The sequence below is a fragment of the Aythya ferina genome (genome assembly GCF_964211825.1).
Source record: "Aythya ferina genome assembly, chromosome: W".
NCBI classification, from domain to species: domain Eukaryota; kingdom Metazoa; phylum Chordata; class Aves; order Anseriformes; family Anatidae; genus Aythya; species Aythya ferina.
This window is the reverse complement of record NC_140313.1, coordinates 8,487,674-8,511,337: the sequence shown is the minus strand read 5'-3', so window position 1 is coordinate 8,511,337 and position 23,664 is coordinate 8,487,674. Positions and strand designations below refer to the sequence as shown.

At 48.7% G+C, this 23,664-nt stretch overlaps 1 protein-coding gene across 1 annotated transcript; it reads right to left on the bottom strand.

The window, feature by feature from the left end:
• Positions 1–289: 289 nt before the first annotated feature.
• Positions 290–3,880, bottom strand: LOC311426345 (adenosine 5'-monophosphoramidase HINT1-like). The gene is made up of 3 exons (XM_084502796.1): positions 3,670–3,880; positions 1,340–1,445; positions 290–635 (listed from the first exon to the last, which is right to left on the bottom strand). The coding sequence occupies exons 1-3, from the start codon at positions 3,813–3,815 to the stop codon at positions 381–383; spliced, it is 507 nt and encodes a 168-aa protein (XP_084358922.1). The 5' UTR covers positions 3,816–3,880; the 3' UTR covers positions 290–380.
• Positions 3,881–23,664: the final 19,784 nt, after the last annotated feature.

Genomic DNA, 23,664 nt, shown 5'->3' with positions numbered 1-23,664 from the left:
ATCTGCCAGTCCTCAACTCGGCTATTTCGCAATAAAAGGGCACGCTTTTATTCGGGAGCAGGGGGAAGATAGCAAGGCCTCAAACACACAGCACATCCTAGATCGTCTTAGGAAGACAGAGACCCACAGGACCGCCGAGCGCTTCTAGCTTCGCGTTCCAAATGAATGGGCAAACCACCACCTACACGACACTGTCAACGGACCAAAACATTCTGCGCACGTGCGCTCCAGGGAGACGCCGTTTTAACTTGCGGAACTATTTCCATCGGTAAGACACGCAAGACAGAGGTGATATCCCCATGCTCCATCTTTATTGTGCAAATGCTGCTCAAAAGCTCTTTATTACCCTCCACAGACAGCCGTCCAAAAAAAATAATAAATCAAACCTCAACAGGGGCTAGACTGATGGGCAACATATGAAACCTATTCGGCGGCGACCCGTACGCGTGCAGTGACGCCTGCGGTGCAAAAACCTTAGCCGGGAGGCCGGCCCAACTGACCGCCACCCAGAATACATAGATGTACACGATAGTCTGAAGGGCCCGAGGGTGGGCATTCACAGCCATCCGGAATCCATTGGTCAGGTCCAGGTTAACAGCACACTTCTTGCCAACAACCACGAAACGCCCAAGAAGCTGGAAAAAGGAAATAACGTCACCTAACGTGCTGTGCCACGACGCACAGAATGAACGCGAGCGGAGAACCACCCACAGAACACGGTTAGCTAATCCTTCACAATTCAACCGCCGCTCTTTGAATTACCCTCTAGACAGTAACAGACTACAAAACAGTCACAGAAGCTGAATTTGTCTTGGGGCTTAAAGCCCCCGTCATAGCTTCGGGCAACGTAAGCCACTCTGGCGGAAAATAAAAGCTTCACGGTGCCTTTTCTCTTGCGTGGGCTCACAGAGCCTTGGAACTTGACTTGCATAGCTAACAGCGAAACAAACACCCAAGCGCCGCTCAACCAGCTTTCCCTTTCCTCGCCTCTGACCTGCCCAAACCCCAAGCCCTCTTCTGCATAGTCAAGGCACCACCCCCGCTGTCCGGAAACCGTGAAAACGGGCATCAGACCGCACGCCGGAACAACGCTGCTTTTTGCACTGCAAGCGCGTAGCTGGAGACGAGCATCGCTTTATATCACTGCTCTCAGTCAAAAAGCTCAACTCCATTACAAGCTAGAGGCGAAAGACTACAGCATCGGACAACCCCAAATAGCCTACTGTGCGCCCCTCTGCAACAGCCAGAGGAAAAGAGGGGACGGGAAAGAGTCTAGGAAGTTACAAACCTGTTACAGGTACAGCCAGCCTAGCAAACAGAAAGCTCCCACAGTACTCACGGGTCCACCAGAATCGTCTGCTTCACATAACCGGACAACTGCCTTCTCAGGAAGGACTAGGAAAAAACACTGGAGCCTGAGGCGAACTATCACGGAACGCAAGGCACTGGAGGAAGAGTAAACAGTTAAAACGTAGTCGGCTTCAGAGAAAGGCAACAGCTTAAGCAAATCACTATGCCCCACTGAACTCGTCCTACCGAAGCAGATTATCAGGCACCCCAAACGCGCACGACAAAACAGCGATTCTTCTTAAGCGAGCTTTGAATAGGCAAAGTTCTCTACCTTCTACGCACAAGACACACAAGCGGCAAACAATGGCTAACTGTCCTTCGGTTATGTCCAAATATTGCCTCGGCCAGAGGCAGGAAGGCATCTTCAAAGAACCTGGAGTAATCCGGCTGAGGCCGTATTAACTCTCCGTCCTCGAGAACGCCACGTACTCAGGGGAAGGAACGTTCCAAATTAGCCCGTTACGGCCGGACCGACGTCAGACACCTCCAGACCGAGGCCAAGGCATCACCTTCGAAACACGAATACCACCGACATGTAGGAAACCATCAACTCGCAACTACTTGCGAGGGAACTCCCCAAATCACCAGCAGACAGAAACTGCATACGGCGCCAGAAGCAGGATCCAGCGCGCAAGGTGACGGGGGCAGCGAGACAGCCGAGTACTTCAGGTTAGCGACTTCCGCTATTTTTATTTGTTTTAGATGCGACTGAAACACTGCCGATAAGACTCGATTCCACAGATGCTTTGTACTTCTTACTCACCATCGCCTTTCACTGCACGACAATCGAGAATTATAAGCCTTCCTCACGCTCCTCCCTATAACATCGCTCAACCGTAAAACAGGCCTTCGGTACAGCGAGCTAAGCAAATTCAAGACCATTCGCTAGAGCCAACTACGCTCCAAAAGCGGTTCTAAGCCCCCACCCCCTCCCCCCACCTCAAGTTGAGACCAAGCGAGAAACTGCAACTAATTCGTCCTCCAGGAAACGCGTCGCACTAAGAGCGGTCAGAGTAGGTTGTCTGCTCTCAAGTCACTCATCAGACTCAAGTTAACGGCCTGGTTCTCCAATCAAGCACAGCGTTCAGGTTACATACGTTGCTGCAGCCAGTACGGCCGAGTCAAAACAGACGCGCGTGCGCACACACACACACACACGCACGCACACTCCTCGCACAGCCTTCACCACGAAGGAGACAGGAAACGCGCCCTTTCGTAAAGGCGGGGCGCTACCGCAAGCACGGTTTCCGGAGAGCAGTTGAACGCTTCCAATACTCCAAACGGGCGGCAGCTGCAACATTACCGAGACCTATTAAGAAAGCGCTGTTCCAAGCAATGCGTCAACGCTTTGAGCAACCCGATCTAGTGAAACACGTCCCTGACCGCGGCAGGCGGGTTGGGCTAGATGATCTTTAAGGGTGCCTTCCAAGCCAAACCATTCTACGAGTCAGCACGCAGAGCGGGCAACGCAGCCCCTTTCACTAAGGGCCTGTTTTCCACGCTGCAGATAAACCCTGCCGTCAGAAGCAGAGGAAATCCCTAACTGTCCTATCTTTAGCATTTCAAACTTAAAAACAGCAACAACGGTTATGCTGGACACTAACTTAGAGTTAACACCTTGCAGATAACATCTGCAATTTTTTCATAACTCTCAGCAGCTGCTCACTTAGTTCCTAGCACGTTGCGGCGCACCAGCATCAGTGAACCTTGCCAGCGTGCTCTTATCACGGTCCACCTCCAGCACGGAAATGAGAGCTGGGAAGCTCTCGCAGCCTGCGGGATTGACTGGTTTCTAGGTGTTTAAGAAAGCTAGGAAAAGCTGCAATTCTTCCCTTTCACAAGCCACTTTGGAGAGAGCGCGCGCTCGTGTGCGCGGTGGGGGTGGTGCCATAACCAAAGCCTAGCACAGCCGAGCCGGGGCGTCTCTAGAACGCTATCACGAGGCGCATCAAGACCTGCATTTCTGCTACGCAGAAACGACTGATTACGGTCACTACTGCGATGCTCACTGCCTATATGCATACAGTCCGAACCCCCAAGGAGACCGACTGCGCCGGCGACCCAGTACGCGCCGTGGCACCCCGGGGGCAGGCACCGAAGAAGCGCGGCGTTTTAGAGGCGCTGCAGTAGAGAGCGCCACGAGCCGGAGAGACCCCGACCGACCGACCGACCGTCCGTCCGTCCCTCCCTCCCGCAGCAAGGCCACCACCCGCCCTGCCGCACTCCCGGGACCCGCGACGGGCCCTCGTTTCAGAGGGCCTGCGAGCGGCCGAGGGAAAGGAAAGGAAGGAAAGACTCGCACAACAACGCCGCGGCTACCTCCTCGTCCACGACCGCTCATCCTCACGGAGAACGTTGGCGGGGACCTCCTTGCCCTTGCAGGCGACCGCTCCGAAAGCTCCGAAAGCAGCGGCAGCGCCGCCACCGGGCCAGGCGGCCTGCGCCCTAACAATCCCGTCGGCCATGACGGCGCCCGCTCGGTACAACGCCCCCTCGCTTCCCGCACTCGGCCCGGCCCTCCGCGGCGCTCATTGGGCCGACAGATCGCCGCCGACCGCCCCCGCGCCTCGATTGGCTGCCTCGCCTGCCCTCTTCCCTTGTCCCCGCCCTCTCGGCGGCTCCGCTCCCGTCGACCCGGTGCTTATCGGCGCTCAGGGAGGTCGCGTGCCCTCGGGGCGCGGAGGGAGCCGACCGGGAGGGAGGAAGTGGGCGCCCGAAAACGGGCTGGGCGGCTCCGCGGAGGGAATCTGGGCCCTGCACGGCTGGGAAACGAGCTCCACAGAACAGGCGCTCCGCTCATAGAATCATAGCGTGGCTTGGGTTGGAAGGGAGGGCGAGAAACACTCCGTAGCCGATAGCTTAGGCTCAGGCGAGGATCTCAGTGAAGTAGTAATTTACTCGCGATTGATTGCAATGGCGGGCGCCCCACAAGCAGGAGAGCGCGCCTACTAGTTCCAAAACACAGTTTATGTGCTTTTTGATGACAGGACCCTCCCCCGTTTCCCCACTGAGGGGGTAATCCAGGTTCACAATCTATCTGATGTGGTAATGTTTCTTCACTTATCTGACTTGACACCGCCATTTTCACCTAATTGTCCTAAGGAGTCTGGTTGTCTGCATTTTACGAGGTCGCCTGCTAAGCTTTCTTATCACTGCAAGCATATCTCAGTACCACGTTCCTTCCCTCTAAACAGCGGAACTCTGCAAAAACAACGTTTCTATTCCCACAACAGGTACCGCAGGTATTTGCATTCCTTGTATAACCGAGTGTATTGGGCTGGTAAAACATGGAATTATTAAAATCCTCCACATATCCCCCCAGTACAACCATCCCAATTTTAGTAAGCCAATCAACACCCATAAAGCGCGCCCCCCCCCCCCCCCCCCCCGATAATCCTCCTAGATCGATTCCATAGCGAGTTTGAACTGGGGCATGTGCAATTTTCTTCGTTTCTTTTACAAGTTCATTTACAGCTTTTCCTTCTGTTGTGGTTTAAGCCGGCCGGCAGCTAAACACCACACAGCCATTCGCTCACCCTCTCCCCTCCCTCTCTGGGATGGGGAGAGAAACGGGGAAACGGGAAAGCGAAGCCCGTGAGTTGAGATAAAGACAGATAAATAATAATAATAACAATAAAGACAATCATTATGATAATAGTATTACTAATAATAACGTGTATGAAACAAGTGATGCACAATGCAATTGCTCACCACCCGGTGTCCGATGCCCAGCCTAACCCTGAGCAGTCCGGCCCTCCTCCCAGCTCTTGCTACACCCCCAGCCTGCTCGCTGGCAGGACAGAGTGAGAAGCTGAAACGTCCTTGGCTTGGTGTAAGCACTACTCTGCAACAATTAAAACATCAGCATGTTATCAGCACTCTTCTCATCCTAAGCCAAAACATAGCATTCTACCAGCTACTAGGAAGAAACACCTTCATCACCAATCTATAAAACAGCAATTACTAAGGTTAAATTTTCCACAGACTTCTCCTTCTTGTGCAAATAATCCAAAGCTAAGCGATTTTGATACAAAGCAGTCCTCATCTTAGTATTTTGCTTTGCAATTAATCCAAGTGCATCTCCGGTTTTATTTACTGTTATAAATTAGACCACACAATTTACTGGTCTATTGAAATTATTTTATTAATCAAGTAAGCAGACACAAGCAAAACAGCGCTGGGCGGCTGGGGAGTCTCTGCTCCGCAACAGCACGCAACTTCCCTTTCCAGTGTTGCTGTTTTATAGCAGTTGAATTCCGGCTTATCAGGACTTGTTGAACTGGCTGAGGCTGCGCAGTCTATTGTTGAGAGGGGAGGTCGTTATTCCTCTGCTTCGTGTTCAGGTGGGGGTAGTGAAGCGGCAAAAAGGATGTCTTGTGGTAAGGAATTTCACAGAGTCTGGTTTAACTCAAGGATGTTCACCCAACACCCCCTCCTGCTTCCTCCTGTGAGAAACACTCCGTAGCCAATAACTTAGGCTCAGGCGAGGATCTCAGTGAAGTAGTAATTTATTCGCGATTGCAATGGCGGGCGCCCCACAAGCAGGAGAGAGCGCATCTACTAGTTCCAAAACACAGTTTATATACCTTTTGATGGCAGGACCCTCCCCTGTTTCCCCACTGAGTGGGTAATCCAGATTCACAATCTATCTGATGCTTCACAAACAATGCATGGCCTTCAGTCGCCGGCCTGTTAAATTTCAAATTTCTTTTGACATTTTTACTGCTTGAAGTGGTAATGTTTCTTCACTTATCTGACTTGACTTGACACTGTGATTTTCACCTAATTGTCCTAAGGAGTCTGATTGCCTGCATGGCATCTAGTTGTTCAGCGATTCCTCTCATCACATCCTTGGTATAATTGATGAATCTCTGCCGATTATAATAGAAATAATTAATCCAATCCACATTTTTATTGATTGTTACCCACCAGAACAGTAACTCAAACCCTGCAGCAATTTAATTTCTGGCTTTATATTCATCCCGAACTCCTCTAGGTACCCCAACAGAATCTATGTATACTCTATCATCAAATGATATTCCTAAGCCTCCTTTACTTCTTCTGGGTATTTGTGATGTTTCTCTTTCAAATGCCAGGGTGAAGGGTATAGCTGATTGAACAAGTGCACAAGTGCCTTCCCAATTAGATGGTAGGGTGGACCGTAAGATCTTCCCTCCACTGTACCACCAGAGATCTGCCCTGGGGATCTCTAGTCTTGAGCAGTTTCCCATCAAGTCCTTGGTAGCACAAGGCAAATTCTCCCAGATGCCAGGTAGCACTCACACCCTGCCGTGAGAGGCAAGCTGTATGGTTACCTATAGCTGTAGAGAATGCAGGGGGAACTGTGATATTGTTATCATGCAAGAAACAGCAAAGAGAGACTTACAGGCCTCATTTCCCCAGGCAGTCTTTTCTTGGTACAATGCAATCATACATCGCATCCCTTGGGAGTCTTTGGTCCACCCCCATGGGAAGGGCACTATCTGGGCAATCGGTCATCCCGAGGCACAAGCATAGCAGTAGCTACGGTTGAGACTCTGGACAGTATATTTGACCCATTCTATCCAGGCATTCACGTCCCCATATCCTGTTTGAATCTCAAATGTTTGAACTGCCACATTTCAGAGGGCCTCCTGTTTACTCTCCTGTTTTCTCCTTGAGTTTCTCCCTTTCTCTGATGGCAATAGAGGATTGTTTCCATACAGCTATTCTCAATCTGGCTGTTGTGTCTCTCCCAGTTATTTGTTCTTTCTGCTCAATTGTCATTGGGCATTTAAATCTCCACAAGCTAACACCTCACAAGCATCAAACGTGACGGCTTGTGGTACATAACCCTCTGTCACAGTCACCCATATTTTGATGGGGTATCCCGTTTTTGCTATTATCTGGTCATGCCTTTTCCAAGTTACCAATTGACCAAGGCCTTCTCTGAGGCCTAGAATCACTAAAAACAAAATTAATAATCAATTTTTCCCTGTCATTATTTTTAAACCTTAGGTTTCCAAATAATTATCGATACAAAAATAAGATGTACACTACTACTATAACAACCCCCCCCCTTGGGAGCACTGCAGTTCGCTATAGGTCTGTCCTTTCTCTCAATCACAAGTCACACTCGTTAGTTACCTGTGAAAATAAAAGGTTAGTTTACAATTGTAAGCTCTTATCCTGCTCAGAGTCCACTATGAGATTTTTCTCTTCAATTTCAACTTCCAACAAGTCTTTTGTAGGAACAGCTTCCCAGGTACTAGCGTCGACAGATGCTCGAGTATAGTGAGTCCAACCTTTTTCCGCAGTTCTTACGGCTGTTTCAGTGGTCAGTAATTGTCCTTCCCATTCAGGCCGGAGTTGACTCTTCCCAGGTCCGAATCAGGACCCAGTTTCCTGGATGATGGTGGTGAATGGGGAATTCCAAAGGTGGGGTTTGAGCCAACAACCCACAGGTCCTGAGAGATGACAAAGAAGAAGACAACCCCAGAATACAGTTCTTAAGGAAACTCTCTTATTTTGAATTGTGGTATCTCATCCCTTCTGCCCAGATAGGGCAATCTGAACAGCATCTCATATGGTGAAATTCCTATATCCTTTCTTGGTGCTGTTTAAACCTGTAGGAGTAAATATTTTACCAAAGGAAGTTGGGTTTCTAACACTAGTTTAGTTAATTGCTTCTTTAATGTCTGATTCATTCGCTCCACCTTCCCAGAAGAGGAGGGGTGCCAGGGGCTGTGAAAATCCCACTCAATCTCTAAGGCCTGCTTTAACCCTTGCAGTAAAGCTTACACCCATCTAGTCACGTGGTCAATTAGGACAAACAAGTAACTCAGTAAAGTTTACCTGTATACTTTGGAAAGGTCAAACCCCTGGCTCCCGTCCCCCTCTAGATGGGTTACAGAACACCTTTTTATTTACCTTTTGACATATGGTACATCCTCTACATATGTGCTTCCCTAAAGTGTATATTCCTACACAGACATACTTTCTTAGCACAACATCACACATTGCTTGCACCTCCTAATGACTCTTCTGATGTAAAACAGTTAATATTTGCCTCATTATCACCTTATTCAGCATTTCTCTCCCATCAGGGAGTATCGATTTTCCTTCAGACTTCATGGCTCCTGATTCCTTAAAAAAATCTTTCTTTTAAAACTTTTTAGTTCTTTCTTAATTTTCAACAATTCCCTGAATCCTCTCTGCATTTATTCTGTTTTCCTTCAGACATTAGATGCCTTAAATACCTGACTTCTCTTTCTCCATATTGTAATTTATTTATTTATTTATTTATTAATACTCCCAAGCCCTGCTTTCCCAGAAAGTTGAATAGCTTGTTAGTAGCTTTCTTCACAACTCTCTTCTCCTGTCCTGACAATAGAAAACGATCCACATATTTGTTAACATTAATACCTCCTTGGGAGGTTGTAATTGCTCAAAAATCTTTTGTTATTTAAACTGACCCAAATAGATAGGTGGCCCTGTAAACCCCTGAGGTAAAATTGTCCACCTATATTGTTGCTTCCGCCCCCATTTAAGGGTCTTTCCAGTCAGAGGTGAATACACATGTATGTTTGCTCTCAGGGCCAGAGAGCACTCCATTAATAACACTGTTATTCCAGTCTAACAATTTACTATTTGAATGCCCAATTTAATCATCAAATCCCTTCCCAACAAGTTAGTCTCTGCCTTGGATACATACAATAATTGCCCAGCGATCATTTTATTCCCTAGTCTTAGCTTGGTATCCCCCAAAACTGGCACTGTTATCCCAGCCCCTTCTACCCCCATCACTTTTTAGGGTTTCATTAGTTAATTTAATCCCTGATACTTTACAAGTCAGTAATGACCTAGCTGTTCCCCAGTGTATTGGGTTTGATGGCAAGGTTCGGGGGCTGTGAGTAGGGGGGTGGGAAACTGCAGTGGCAGCCCCCGTGAGCAAAACCCAGAAGCCTCCCCGTGGCAGATAAGGGACAATTTCATCTGGCCCCAAAAGGGGCCCACTGCTGCCCAGAGCCAAGCCATGAGCAACACAGTCCGTGCCTCTGTGAGAGCACATCCACGAAAACAAACAAACAAAGAAACAAACAAAAACCTGCTTCTCAACAGCAGTTGAGAGAGCGAGAAACCCCCCCGCAGACACCAAAGTCAGTGCAGAAGGAGGGGGAGGAGGCGCTCCAGGCGCTGGAGCCGAAGCCCCCCTGCGGCCGCTGGAGAGGCCCCTGGTGGAGCAGGCTGTTCCCCCCTCCCCGATGCTTGGGAAACTGAACAAACACCACAGCAAATACGCAAATATACCATAACTTCTAGACTGTTACTTAGATAATGCCTACATCCTCTTTCCCTGCTCATTCAACTTCAAACAGCTCTGTTAAATATTACATGCCACACCTTTAACACCTTCAGCAACTCTTTTAACACTTCCTTTATCTTTTTCCAGCCTGTACTTTTCTAATACCAGCACCAAAGGCTCAGTCAGGGTCCAACTTAATTCCATACCTTTTCCCTCCAAGATACTGAAACAACATATCAATATAGCATATTTCATCTCATTTTCCTTCTTTCCTCCTTCTTCCACTCCAGATATTCCCATTCGAAGTGGCCAGCCTGGCCACACTTAAAACATCTTATCAAAGCCTAATGTAAAGCAAGGTATCATACAAGGTATGAATAATAACATCATTACAGCACATAAAAATAAAAATAACATCCTTTTAACCCATGGTCCACCAGGCAGCCATGAAAATAAATCCCAATCCATACCCTTCCAAGTTTGTGCTGGGACGTGGGCCAATTTTCTAATTTCTTTTGTTATCTGTTTAACCACTTTCCCATTATCGTCAATTTGTAAGCAACAATTGGAATCATTTAGTTTCCCAACCCCCCCCACTTCTGCTAGTAAATAGCAGAACAACATTCTATGTTGAAAAATAGCATTCCTCATCTGGGTGGACTGGTCAGCTAAAAGATCCAAAGCTGTCGCTGTTTGATTAGTTATTATTTCGAGGACAGCTTGCAACCTAATTATTCGATTCAAATTATAAATAGGTTCTCGGGCTCCAGATATTACCTCATTCGGGTTCCAGGTAGCTGGTCCATAATACTGTACGATTCTTTCAGGGGGCCATTCATTTTCTCTCCATTTTTGAGCACTACCTCCGGCTAAGGAAGCATCAATAGATCGTTTTTCTCTATTCAGATCATCATATAATTTTATTCCTAAGTGATTTCCTTGTATTTGTGACAATAAAAAGAACAAGGGCCTTATGTACCCCACATAGCATATTCCTGACCAGTCCTTTGGTAGCCTTTTATAGGCCTGTTTGCCACACACCCAATAATGTCCCTTTAGAGCCCACGTCCCATTTGGAAAAGGACCGTCCCATTCTCTTTTATTCCTTGGGGCGTGAAAATACAAAGTGTTTCCGTTACCAAGCGGTCCTGTTACAATGTTTGCCCCATTAGTACTCATATATATATATACACCTCCAAGCTCCCGCACTAGATTCCCACTCACAATGACGACTAAGTTCTCCTTCACGACTTGTCATATTACGAGCTGACCAGAAATGTTTAAAGAACACTTGTGTCCCATGCTCATTTTGCCACCTCCAGCGGTAGACTCTTACCACATGCTGCTCCCTAGTGGTGTTATCACGCTGACAACTCAGGATTTGAACGTCGAATTGTCCCTTTGATTGTGCTCTTGCCATGGCTTCACATCCAGGTCCAAAAACTTTCTTATATGAGCATTTCAGCCAAGTCCCGTTTTTCAGCTGGACATGCCTAGCATTCCATTTCCTTTACTTGCTGTACAGTTTATAGGTCCACATTCAGGATCAGTACATTCATACCCAGGAGATAGAGCCCATTTACAAACGCTTTTTCCCACCTTTACTGTTCCTGTTCTGTTTAAACAGTATATACCTTTCTCTGACGAGTGCAATTGCCACGGGCCTTCTTCCTCTTTCCAGAATTGTGTACCATTATGAACTTCACTCAAATTACTAACCCACCGCTTAGGTTCAACCGGGCCAGCTACCCAGGGCCAACTTTCAGCTCCCCCTGGTCCCCCACAAACCCAGCAATTGCTAAGGTTAAAAGCCTTGGCCACTTCCTCCCCCAGAATGAAAAAGTTATTCCCATGGCTTAATTGCCCTTGTAAAAATAGTACCAGGAAGTATAACATCTTTCTGCGTCGTCCAGGGGGTATCGTGGGGATGTGAGAAACGCCTTCAATCAAGGGGTTGGGCCCACTTCCAGGATCTATTTGAGCTTGGGTTACTGTTCAGCCTTTGAGGGTGATCCAGCTCCTGGGAAACTAATTACAATAGGTTAAAAAAAAATCTTATTTATTATATACATATATCTTTGCTTGCTTGTTTGTTTTTTTTTTCCTGGGACAACCTGGCTTTAGTGCGGGAGAAGTCCGGTCGAGGCCCTCTCACTCGGCAGTCAATACCCGTAGGGGTTGCCTCCCTCGGTAGACCATGCACACCGCAGTGGAGAGTCCTGCCCCGGTCTTGCCTTCTCCCTTTCTTCCCTTCAGGCTCGTCCCCTTCTTCTGGCATCCTTAATTTATGCAGAGCCTTATTGCCAGAACATTAGTTCTTTTTCAGCTTTAATTTCAGTTCCCCAGGAGCGGACTCAACCCTCCAAGTTTTGGTATTTATTGGTCCTTTTACCCTGGATGCATGGGTCCAACCCCTTTCTGCTGTTCTCACAGCTGTTTCAGTAGTAAGTAAAACAAGGTACGGTCCCTCCCATCGGGGGTTCAATGATTCTTCCCTCCAGGTTTTTATTAAGACCTTGTCTCCTGGTTCTATCTTATGAATAGCAAATCCTAAAGGTGGTGTTTGAGCCATCACTCCAATTTCTCTTAGCTCTTGTAATCTCCTTCCAATAGTAATTATATATTTCTGGATGCTACGACCCTCAACTACATTGTTGCCTAGAGGCATCCCTTGAGAATAAGGCATACCATATAACATTTCATATGGCGATAATCCAGTCTCACTGTGTGGTTTAGTTCTTATGTTTAGAAGTGCCAATGGTAAGCATTTCATCCAGGGCATTTGTGTCTCGATCATTGATTTAGCCAATTGTTGTTTTATTGTTTGATTCAATCTTTCTACTTTCCCTGAGCTTTGTGGGTGCCACGGAGTATGGTATTCCCACTGAATACCCAATGATTGACAGAATACTTTTATTATTTTAGAAGTAAGCTGTGTGTCCTGAGCAGAGTCAATGTACTGGATTATCCCATATTTAGGTATCAGGTGTTCTAATAGAATTTTTACCACCATTTGTGCCGTAGCTCATGCTACGGGATAAGCTTCTACCCATTGCGTTAAATGATCTACTATTACCAATAGATACTTTATCCTCCCTACCTTGGGCAATTCAGTGAAATCAACTTGTACTCTCTCGGAAGGCCCATAAGCTGTTTTTCTCCCTCCTGTGGCTGCTTGTCGAAACACTTTCTTATTTATCTTCTGACAAGGTAAGCAACGTGGTGTAATTGGCTTTGCTATTTCAAAAAACAAAAACAAACAAAAAAAAACATATAACCAAACTGTTTTAGCAAATGATCAGTTAACACCTTTGTACCCCAATGTGTTTGTGCATGCAAACGTCCCAATATTTGCTTCGCGTAAGCTTTTGGCAGTATCTCTCGCCTGTCTGGCAGCGTCCATTTTCCTTGTTCTAACTTAGCCCCTATTTTCTCCAGTTTCGTTTGTTTGTTTTGTTTTCCATTGCATTTCAAAGTTGGTCCAAAAGTTCCATAGGGGTTTCTTTTGGACCTTGTTGGAACTGATTCTCCATTCCCAATTTAACCAGATTTTGGTATTTACCGTTCATTATTTCCGGGGTGGCTATAGTCTCAGTGGGGGGTCGGTCAGGGGAATGCAATTGTCAACAGTTCCCTGAGCGGTCCCATCGGCAATCTGAGCTCACTCATAAACTCAGGTTGTTTTAAGAGTTAGCTGCCCTTCTGTTTCCATGACAACTCTCTCGGACCCATCATGGTCCCTCTGCCCCAAAGGGCTCACACCGGTGATTTTGAGATCACAGCCTCCTGTTGAGGCAGAACTATTAACATTCCTACATCCTCTTTCCCTGCTCATTCAACTTCAAACAGCTCTGTTAAATACTACATGCCACACCTTTAACACCGTCCACAACTCTTTTAACACTTCCTTTTATCTTTCTCCAGCCTGTACTTTTCTCATGCCAACACCAAAGGCTCAGTCAAGGGCCAATTAATTCCACTCCTTTTCTCTCTAAGATGCTGAAACAACGTATCAGTATACTACACTTCATCCTATTTTCCTTCTCTCCTCAAAAACATTAGTTGCAAGATAGTGTTACAGTCGACTGATCCATAAAGTGGCCATTTAGCTTATGTAGTGGCCACCACTGATTGCAATACTTAGTGGAAGTCCTCTTCCTTTCTGCGCTCCAAGTTCTAACAATATCCTTCGAATGTGCCAATATGCACCCAAGGAGGCTTTCTTTAAAACGTCTTTGTTTTGGATATTACTCATTTCTTTGATTTTCCATTCCCTTTTATTTATTTATTACTGTTCCTTATTAGTTGCCGCCCTTTGTTTCAATTTCCACGCAAACCTTTTTACTATCTTTTCCTAATCTTCTTCCCAAATGTCCCAGTTCTCTGGGATTAAATGCTTCTTCCCGCATACAAACTTTACTATTTCAGATTATTAAGGAGCCCCGTTCCAATCATAAATCCACGGAACTTCAGGAAAAGAGCTGAAGCACTCAGCCTTCCGTCTTCTAGACGAACATGACCACCTTTTCCACAAAATTTACATTTCAACAGGACCGAATTTCAAGCCGAATGCCGATTTTTCTCATGCACTTTCTTAGTAAGCCCATACAAAACAAGGGATCACTCCTGTGTATCCGTCAATATGGGGGCTTTAAAAAGGTATTGAGGCCTAAATAAATTCGCTCTCCCCCTTCTTACCGGATTCCCAGGGCTCAAACCCGAACCACCAAAGAAATGACTCTCTCCGTTCTACCGCTTCGATAATCAGTCAGCCCCCTCCCCCTCTCCAGTACTTGGGAAACTGACCAAACACCACAGCAAATACACCAAGGCTTCTAAACTGTTAGTTACTTAGATAATGCTCCCGCCTTTTTTCTTGTCACACTCAAAGCATTTAAGAGCAAAAATAGGATCACAAGATACACTGCCAGGCCCACATATTGGGCACCACCAATCAACACTTGGATAAAACAGCACTTCTTTTCAGTCTGTCACGCACTTCGTTCGTCTCCGGACGCTCCCCTCACGGAGAACACGGAACCGCGGATCGGAACTCCGCACTCGCTTCGCAGCGACGCTGCGTCTCACTCCCACAGCACAATCATGCAATCACACAGAGAGGCCTCTAGCACATCTCATTCATACCACAAGAATATAATTTAGAATGATAATCAACCAAACAAGTATTGCCTCTGACTGTGTTCTTCGTGGAGTGACTCATTCCACTTGGTTTCAAACCCTTACACAAACGCTTTCAACACAAAATACCTGCACGTTTAAGAATAAGACATACAATTATTAACACTCCAGTTAGTATCCCTCCAGCAGCTGAAAACATACCGCTTGTCCACAGCTTCAGGAGGCCTTTGTCTGCTCCTGCGGTGAGCGGCCGAGAGCGGAGTCCCCTCCGAGCAAAACACTCAGGCTGCACCTAGGGGCGTCCGCTAATCATTATTCCTAATGGACTTTCTGGTGGTATGTCTGGTAATTTGCTCCCTTTCTTCTGGTCCTTGGTCTTCAGTTCTGTCTGACCCATCTAGGAATTTTACCATGGCAATTCCCACAGCCCTTGGTTACCTTAGTAAGAGCGTCTTGCAGGGGGTTCAGGACCTATCACCCACCCACGAATCCTATAGGAATCGCTTCGGTCCTTCACCGGCCAAGTCCCTCGCGGGAGACTGGAGCCGCGGTTAGAAGACCTCCACACTCGCTTCGGAACTAAGTTCCGTCTCAGTCACACTCTTACACACGCAGGCAACCGAATCCCACCCAACCAAACGGTATACGCCTTAAATGCTTAGGACTCCGTCGTCTTCGTTCGGATCTTCGCGCGCAGAATTACGGGCAAAATACAGTGCTGCAGCCGGCAAGGGAGCTCGTAACAAAATCAAATTCTTTGCTTACCTTTATTCAGGTTCAAGATGCCATTAGTCCCGACCTGACTCGAACAGGAGCCACCAAATGGTGAGGCGCCTCTCCTAGATCAAATCAGAATTCAGGAACCAAAGCCATCCCGGACGAGCCCCCAACTGTTATAAATGACAATTCCCCCCTTTTCTTCTTTATAAACCGTTGATTTTTGGAAAACCTTTCTCTAAGGTGTAATTTGGTAGATTTCGTCTTCTCCTTCGCTTTCTTTGCTTTCCATCTCCTCATTATCACCTTATCTGAGTAAGGTGGTGGCTCCATGGTCATTTGTTTCAATAGTGCGGTTTCAGTTAACCACTGTACTAGTCCTCTTACACGGGGGATAATGCAGCAACCAATGGCTGTCAAAACTCCTACAACTACGATCAAGGATGTAAATATGCCTACTTTTTCTGCCAATTCACTGGCAAGGGTGGTAAGCCCTTGCAATGCTCTAGTTACTGAGCCACCTGGGGCAGTATTGCTGGGTGTAAGAGTGCAACAATGGTTGCTCAGTATCACACACACACACCCCACCTCCTTCCTCCGCGAGCATCATACCTAATGATGTTCTGTTTTCCCAAGCCATTTTGCTGGTGCCATCTAGTTGTTCGGCAATTCCTCTCATCGCATCCCTTGTATAATTTATGACTCTCCGCTGATTAGAATAAATATAATTAATCCAATCCACGTTCTTATCGATCGTTACCCACCAGAACAGTGACTCAAACCCTGCAGCAATTTGATTCCTGGCTTTCTGTTCATCGGAAACTCCTCTAGGCACCCCAATAGAATCTACGTATACTCTGTCATCGAATGATACTCCTAAGCTTCTTTAACTTCTTCTGGGTATTTGTGATGTTTCTCTTTCAAATGCCAGGGTGAAGGGTATAGCTAAACGAACAAGCGCACAAGTGCCTCCCCAGTTATATGGTAGGGTGGACCGTAAGATCTTCCCTCCACCGTACCACCAGAGATCTGCCCTGGGTGGGGATCTCAAGTCTTGAGCAGTTTCCCATCAAGTCCTTGGTAGCACAAGGCAAATTCTCCCAGATGCTGGGTAGCACTCACACCCTGCCGTGAGAGGCAAGCTGTATGGTTACCTATAGCTGTAGAGAATGCAGGGGGAACCGCGATGTTGCTATCACACAAGGAACAGCAAAGAGAGACTTACAGGCCTCATTTCCCCAGGCAGTCTTTTCTTGGTACAATGTAATCATACATTGCATCCCCTGGGAATCCTTGGTCACACTTAAAACATCTTATCAAAGCCTGTCCCTGCTAGGATTCAGGCCACAACACAGGCAGCCTTCTTTGCCTGCCATTCCTTCATCTCTCTTCCTCTCCTTTCCATCCTGGCCCTGACTCCCCCTGAAGATTTTCTTCCTCTTTCTCCAACCCTCTGCCTCACTACCCGCTGCACTGTCAATACCATTAGTTTCGCTCTCTGCTTTTCCTTCTCATCTCCCCTCCAGACACACACCTCCAGGGCCTCCCGCAGGAGGGCCCCCCAGTGACTGTTCACTACATCCCCCCACCTTCTGGAACATTTTCTGCATATCTTGCCAGGCTTTAATCACACAATGAACTTTCAAGAGCCCTTGGGATACCGGGTCCTCGGGACTCATCCCCGAGTACTTTCTCATTCTGACCCCAAGTCTCTCATATGATTTCTGTGTTGCACACTATCCTTACTCCAGCCAGGATTGGCAAGTGGGTATTTCTGCTCTGCCAGTAGTACCCCTGGTCCTGGAGGCTCTTTCCCATTCTTGTATAGCAGCTCTCCTCCTGATCATTCCCATCTCTTTCCCTGTAAACAACATACTTATAGGCATAATTCCCTCCCCCAAGAGTATAAGTCAGGTCCTAGGAACTGGTCTAATTGTTCAGCTAGGCTGTTGGGGTCCTCGAATAAAGACTTCGTCTCCTTCTTAAAAGTCCTAACCTCTCTGCTGCTAAGGAGGGGGGGTAGTTCACCTAAGAGGATACACCGTTAGTGTTAGCACTGTTAGTGCCAGGGAAGGCAAAATTCTCAATATATCTTCTACCTTGTTCTAATTCTTGACAGAGCCTAGAGTACGATCCTTCTTTAGGGACAGTGTTAACTACAGTCCCTGTCTCCCTTCCTGGAGTGACTGCTGCTGCCACGGGTACAATATTAGGATTATAGGGAGCATAACTTGGCTCCTTCTCCGAAAAAGGAAGCTTATTGTTTACACATAAACGTAAAGCCTGAATTTTCATCAGACCCGTATTTTGGCCAAAATACTGCTGTTTCCTTAATTGGTTCTTTTGTCCAGACTGATACACAGTATTTAATTTTTTTTTCTCCCCTTTTACAATCTCCTCTAATTTTGGGATTACGTTTCCAATTTCTTATCATTCTTCAGGAAGAACTGTTGGTAGGCACTCCCCCAGGGATATTTCCCATTTTTCCTAGCCCTTGTCAGCGTGCTGCTACAGAAATTTCCCTCCTGCAGGGTACCTCACACTAACGTTCCGATTCTGGAAAATGGGGGTGTACTGCCAAGCACTTCCCCGTGCAAGGGCTACCACAAACTATGAATTTACCAGATTCCCTGGTGTACTTCCAAGCACTTCCCCCGTGCAAGGATTACCGTACACCAAATTTCCCTGGTGTACTTCCAAGCACTTCCCTGCGCAAGGGCTTACCGTACACCAAATTTCCCGAGACTCTTCCTTTCTCTCCCTTATCTCACGCTTCGTCCGTCTCCGGCCGCGCCCCTCACAGAGCCACGGAACCGCGGATCAGGACTCCAAACTCGCTTCGTACAAAAGTACGTCTCAATCACACATCACGCAGACTCTCACCCGACCCCCAAGGCAATACTTAACATTTCTTACCTTGGTCTGTGCACAGAGTTACCGGATCAATTAGCAAACCCGGAGTGCCTACCTTCTTCTCTTTCCCAGTACTTCACGGATCCCGCCTCTTTAATCAGTCTCGGGCCCTCTGTCAGCTCTCCGCAGAACCGCCACCGTCGATGCACAGGACCGTTGAAATCAGCAGGGCATGCTTTCCTCCTGCTGCGGCGGTGGGGCTCCCCGGTAGGTGACTGGATCCCGGACGAGCCCCCAAATTGCGAGAAACACTCCGTAGCCAATAACTTAGGCTCAAGCGAGGATCTCAGTGAAGTAGTAATTTACTCACGATTGATTGCAATGGCGGGCGCCCCACAAGCAGGAGAGCGCACCTACTAGTTCCAAAACACAGTTTATATGCTTTTTGATGACAGGACCCTCCCCTGTTTCCCCACTGAGGGGGTTATCCAGGGACCTTACTTAAAGATCACCTAATTCCAACCCCCCGTCCCCACGCCCTGGGCAGGGACACCTTCCACTAGACCAGGTTGCTCAAAGCCCCATCCAACCTGGCCTTAAACACGTCCAGGGACAGGGCATCCACCACTTCTCTGGGCAACCCGTTCCAGTGCCTCACCCCCCTCTCAGGAAAGAATCGCTTCCAACTATCCAACCTAAGTCTACCCTCTCTGACTTCAAAACCATTACTCCTGGCCCTATCGCTCCTCTCCCTGGCAAAGAGTCCCTCCCCAGCTTTCCTGTAGGGCCCCCCCCCCCTTTAGGTACTGGAAGGCCCCTCCAAGGTCTCCCCGGCGCCTTCTCTTCTCCAGGCCGAACCACCCCAACTCCCTCAGCCTGCCTTCCTAGGAGAGGTGCCCCAGCCCCCGGTCATCTTCGTGGCCCTCCTCTGGACGCCTTCTAGTACGTCCACGTCCTTCTTGTGCTGGGGACCCCAGAGCTGAACACAGTACTTACTCTAGGTGGGGCCTCACAAGAGCACAGCAGCAGAGAGGGAGAATCACCTCCCTCCACCTGCCGGCCACCCTCCTTTTGATGCGGCCCAGGATACGGTTGGCTTTCCAGGCTGCAAGCGCACGTTGCATTGCCGGCTCCGGTTGACGAGCTTCTCATCAACCAACGCCCCCAGGCCCTTCTCCTCAGAGCTGCTCTCAATCCATTCTCCGCCCAGCCTGGATTTGTGCTTAGGATTGCCCCGGACCAGATGTGGGACCTCACGCTCGTAGCCCCAAGCGTTATTTATGACCCTATCAGCTCCACCCCAAAGGCGCTGGTGGCTTTTGGGCGCTGCTCCCTGCAGGCAAATCCCCGCTTTTGCCAGGGCAGGCCTTACCTTTTCAGAACTTGCTCCACAACCTTCCCTGAGAGCCCCACTTCAACTGCTGGTGTTTCCGAGGGGGAAAGCTGCACCTCCCGTGCAGGGGGTGGCGGGAAGGAATACAAAGCCTGCGCTCAGCCCTGACACATCACAACTGGGTTTCTGCTCAGCTGGGGAGGAAGCTTCTGGAAAACTAGGCAGCGGCCCCCGAGGCTGCCCAAGCGTGGTCCGCGGTGCCCTGCAGCCGCACGGAGAGCGGAGCTCAAACTGGCCCGACACGGCGGCAGGGACGCGGCCGTCCCCACACGCGCAGTTCCTGCCTGAGGAGGCCACAGCGCTTCTGCCTCTCTGACAGGCTTGGAGGGTAATGACATCAGAACACGCTCGCTTCAGTTTGAGCTTCCAGGCGGGCGCTACTGCCATCGGGATGGCCCACGGGGACGGGGCTGGGGGCAGGCAACCACAGGCAGCTTTAACATCTCAGTCCTTCCCGTCGGCCATCTCCCAGCTACCACGTGGGCCAATCAATGTGACCAGACACCAATTCACCCAAGGCAACAAAAATATTTACAAAGCTACATCTCTCTTCATAACTGTTTGTTGTTTACGGCTGAAACCAGTCCTGGGATAGGATATGCTACCTGGACCGAGCAAAGCCTTTGATGTGGTCCCTCACCACATTCTTCTCTCTAAATTTCACAGGTAGGGCTTTGAAGGATGGACTGTTGGGTGGATAAAGAATTGGTTGGCTGGTCGCGGCCAAAGGGTTGTGGCCAACGGCTCTATGTCTGGGCGGAGGCCGGTCACAAGTGGCGTCCCTCAGGGGTCGGGCTCGGGACCGGTGCTCTTCAACACCCTTAGCAATGGCATAGACGACGGAATCGCGCAAGTTTGCAGATGACACCAAGCTGAGCGGTGCAGTCGATACAATAGAGGGAAGGGATGCCATAAGTGCAAGGCGTTGACCTTGGGCTGGGGCAATCCTAGGTATCTCTATAGGCTGGGAGAAGAAGAACTTCAGAGCAGCCCCGCGGAGAAGGACTTGGGGGTCCTGATGGACGAGAAGCTGGACGTGAGCCAGCAGCGCACGCTTGCAGCCCGGAAGGCCAACTAAGTCCTGGGCTGCATTAAAAAAGGGGTGACCAGCAGGGAGAGGGAGGAGATTCTCCCCCTCTACCCTGCTCTTGGGAGACCCCACCCGGAATACTGCGTGCAGGCCTGGGGCCCCCAGCACAAGAAGGATGTGGAGCTCTTGGAAAGGTCAGTCTCACCTCTGTCCCTGAAAAAGCTGTTGGAACAGCTTGTTCCGGATGCCATCTCCAAGCCACTGGAAGAGAAGAAAGTTATGAGGAGTAGTCAGCATGGATTCACCAAGGGGAAATCGTGCTCGACCAACCTTGTAGCCTTCTATGATGGCATCACCAGCTGGGTTGATGGAGGGAGAGCAGTGGACGCCATCTACCTTGACTTTAGCAAGGCTTTTGACACTGTCTCCCACGACATCCTGCTAGCAAAGCTGAGAAGGCGTGGGATAGACAAGTGGACGGTAAGGTGGGTTGAGAACTGGCTGACTGGCCGAGCTCAGAGGGTGGCGATCGGTGGCACAGAGTCCGGCTGGAGATCTGTGACTAGCGGTGTTCCCCAGGGGTCGGTGCTGGGTCCGGTCTTGTTCAACATCTTCATCGACGACCTTGATGAGGGAATAGTGTCCACCCTCCGCAAGTACGCCGATGATACAAAGCTGGGAGGAGTGGCCGACACGCCAGAAGGCTGTGCTGCCATTCAGCGAGACCTGGGCGGGAAGAAACCAAATGAAGTTTAACAAGAGCAAGTGTAGAGTCCTGCACCTGGGAAGGAACAACCGCATGTATCAGTACAGGCTGGGGGATGACCTGCTGGAGAGGAGCTCTGCGGAGAAGGACCTGCGGGTCCTGGTGGACGACAGGTTGACCACGAGCCAGCAGTGCGCCCTGGTGGCCAAGAAGGCCAATGGGATCCTGGCGTGCATTAAAAGGAGCGTGGCCAGCAGGTCAAGGGAGGTGATCCCCCCCCTCTACTCTGCCCTGGGCAGGCCTCACCTGGAGTACTGTGTCCACTTCTGGGCTCCCCGGTACAAAAAAAGACAAGGATCTCCTGGAAAGAGTCCAGCGGAGGGCAACAAAGATGATACGGGGCCTGGAGCATCTTCCCTATGAGCAAAGACTGAGAGACCTGGGTCTGTTCAGCCTGGAGAAGAGAAGACTGAGAGGGGATCTTATCAATGTTTACAAATATCTTCTGCGTGGGAGACAGTGGGATTTCGCCACCCTCTGTGCAGTGGTTAGTGGGGATAGGACAAGGGGCAACGGCCTGTACTGGGTCTGGCTGGGACGTTAACTTTCCCTGCAGCAGCCCATACAGTGCTGTGCTCTGCACTTGTAGCTAGAACAGCAGTGGTATCACACCAGTGTTGCGTCTACTGCCGAGCAGCGCTGGCACAGCATCAGGACTCTCTCTAACCCTCCTAGGGGGTGGGCAAAAAAGCGAGAAGACAAACATCACCAGGGCAGCTGACTTCAACCAACCAAAGGGATATTCCATACCGTATGATGTCACACTCAGCAATAAAAGGTGGAAACAGGAAGAAGAGGGGAAGGCTGGGCTCTCGTTGTGAAGACGTCGGTCTTCCTCCCAAACACCGGCTACGCACGTTGAGGCCCTGCTTCGAGGACGTGGTCAAGCATCGCTCATTTGTGGGAAGTAGAGAGTAATTTCTTTCCTCTGCACTACTTCCACGTAGCCTTTATTTGTTTTGGTTTTTTCCTTTTTTCCCTTTCCCCCTTTCTTTTCCCCTTTCCCCCTTTCTTTTCCCCTTTAGTTAAATTGTTTAATTAATAATAATAATCATTATTATCAAGGAAGGATCATATAGGACAAGGGGGAATGGTTTTAAACTAAGACAGGGGAGATTTAGGTTAGATATTAGGAGAAAGTTTTTCACTCAGAGGGTGGTGAGGCACTGGAACGGGTTGCCCAGGGAGGTCGTGGATGCCCCATCCCTGGGGGCTTTCAAGGCCAGGCTGGATGCAGCTCTGGGCAGCCTGTTCTAGTGGTTGTCTAACGAATCAAGTTTCTTTATGAGGAACGGAGTCACAAAAATCATTTCATTTAGCAAGTTTCAAACACTAAGAGTATTTAATAGCATTTTAACGTTCCCACGCTCCAGTAAGCCTTGAATGTAATCACGATTAAACAAGGAGCAGAGCGAAGCCAGAGGTCTAACAAAGCACGAGAGGTGATCGCATTTAAAAGCCTTATGGTGCCTTTAGCTAATCCTTCTTCTAGTTACTGAACAACGGACTTCGTTTAGGGGAAAAAAAAAAAAAAGACACTAAAAATAAACACAAAAAAAATAAAGAGAACGGCAGCCGAGTCTCGAACTTATCAGAGGCCGACTCAAGCATCCCAGAGCATTCTACATCCTGTGGGAGGAATTCCTTCTCAAAGTTGCGAAACCCACGAGGAGGACCGAAAAGAAAGCGGTAGCAAAACTCCTAGGGTAGTCAAGAACAGGCTGACAAGCACCTGTCAGAAATTACACCCGGTAGAGTTTATTCTGCCTCCTCCTCGGGACAGGGGCAGACAACAGACAATGCCTGGAAGCTTTCTTCCAACCTTATTCTTCTCTGGTTCTACATCTGCCAGTCCTCAACGCGGCTATTTCGCAATAAAAGGGCACGCTTTTATTCGGGAGCAGGGGGAAGATAGCAAGGCCTCAAACACACAGCACATCCTAGATCGTCTTAGGAAGACGGAGACCCACAGGACCGCCGAGCGCTTCTAGCTTCGCGTTCCAAATGAATGGGCAAACCACCACCTACACGACACTGTCAACGGACCAAAACATTCTGCGCACGTGCGCTCCAGGGAGACGCCGTTTTAACTTGCGGAACTATTTCCATCGGTAAGACACGCAAGACAGAGG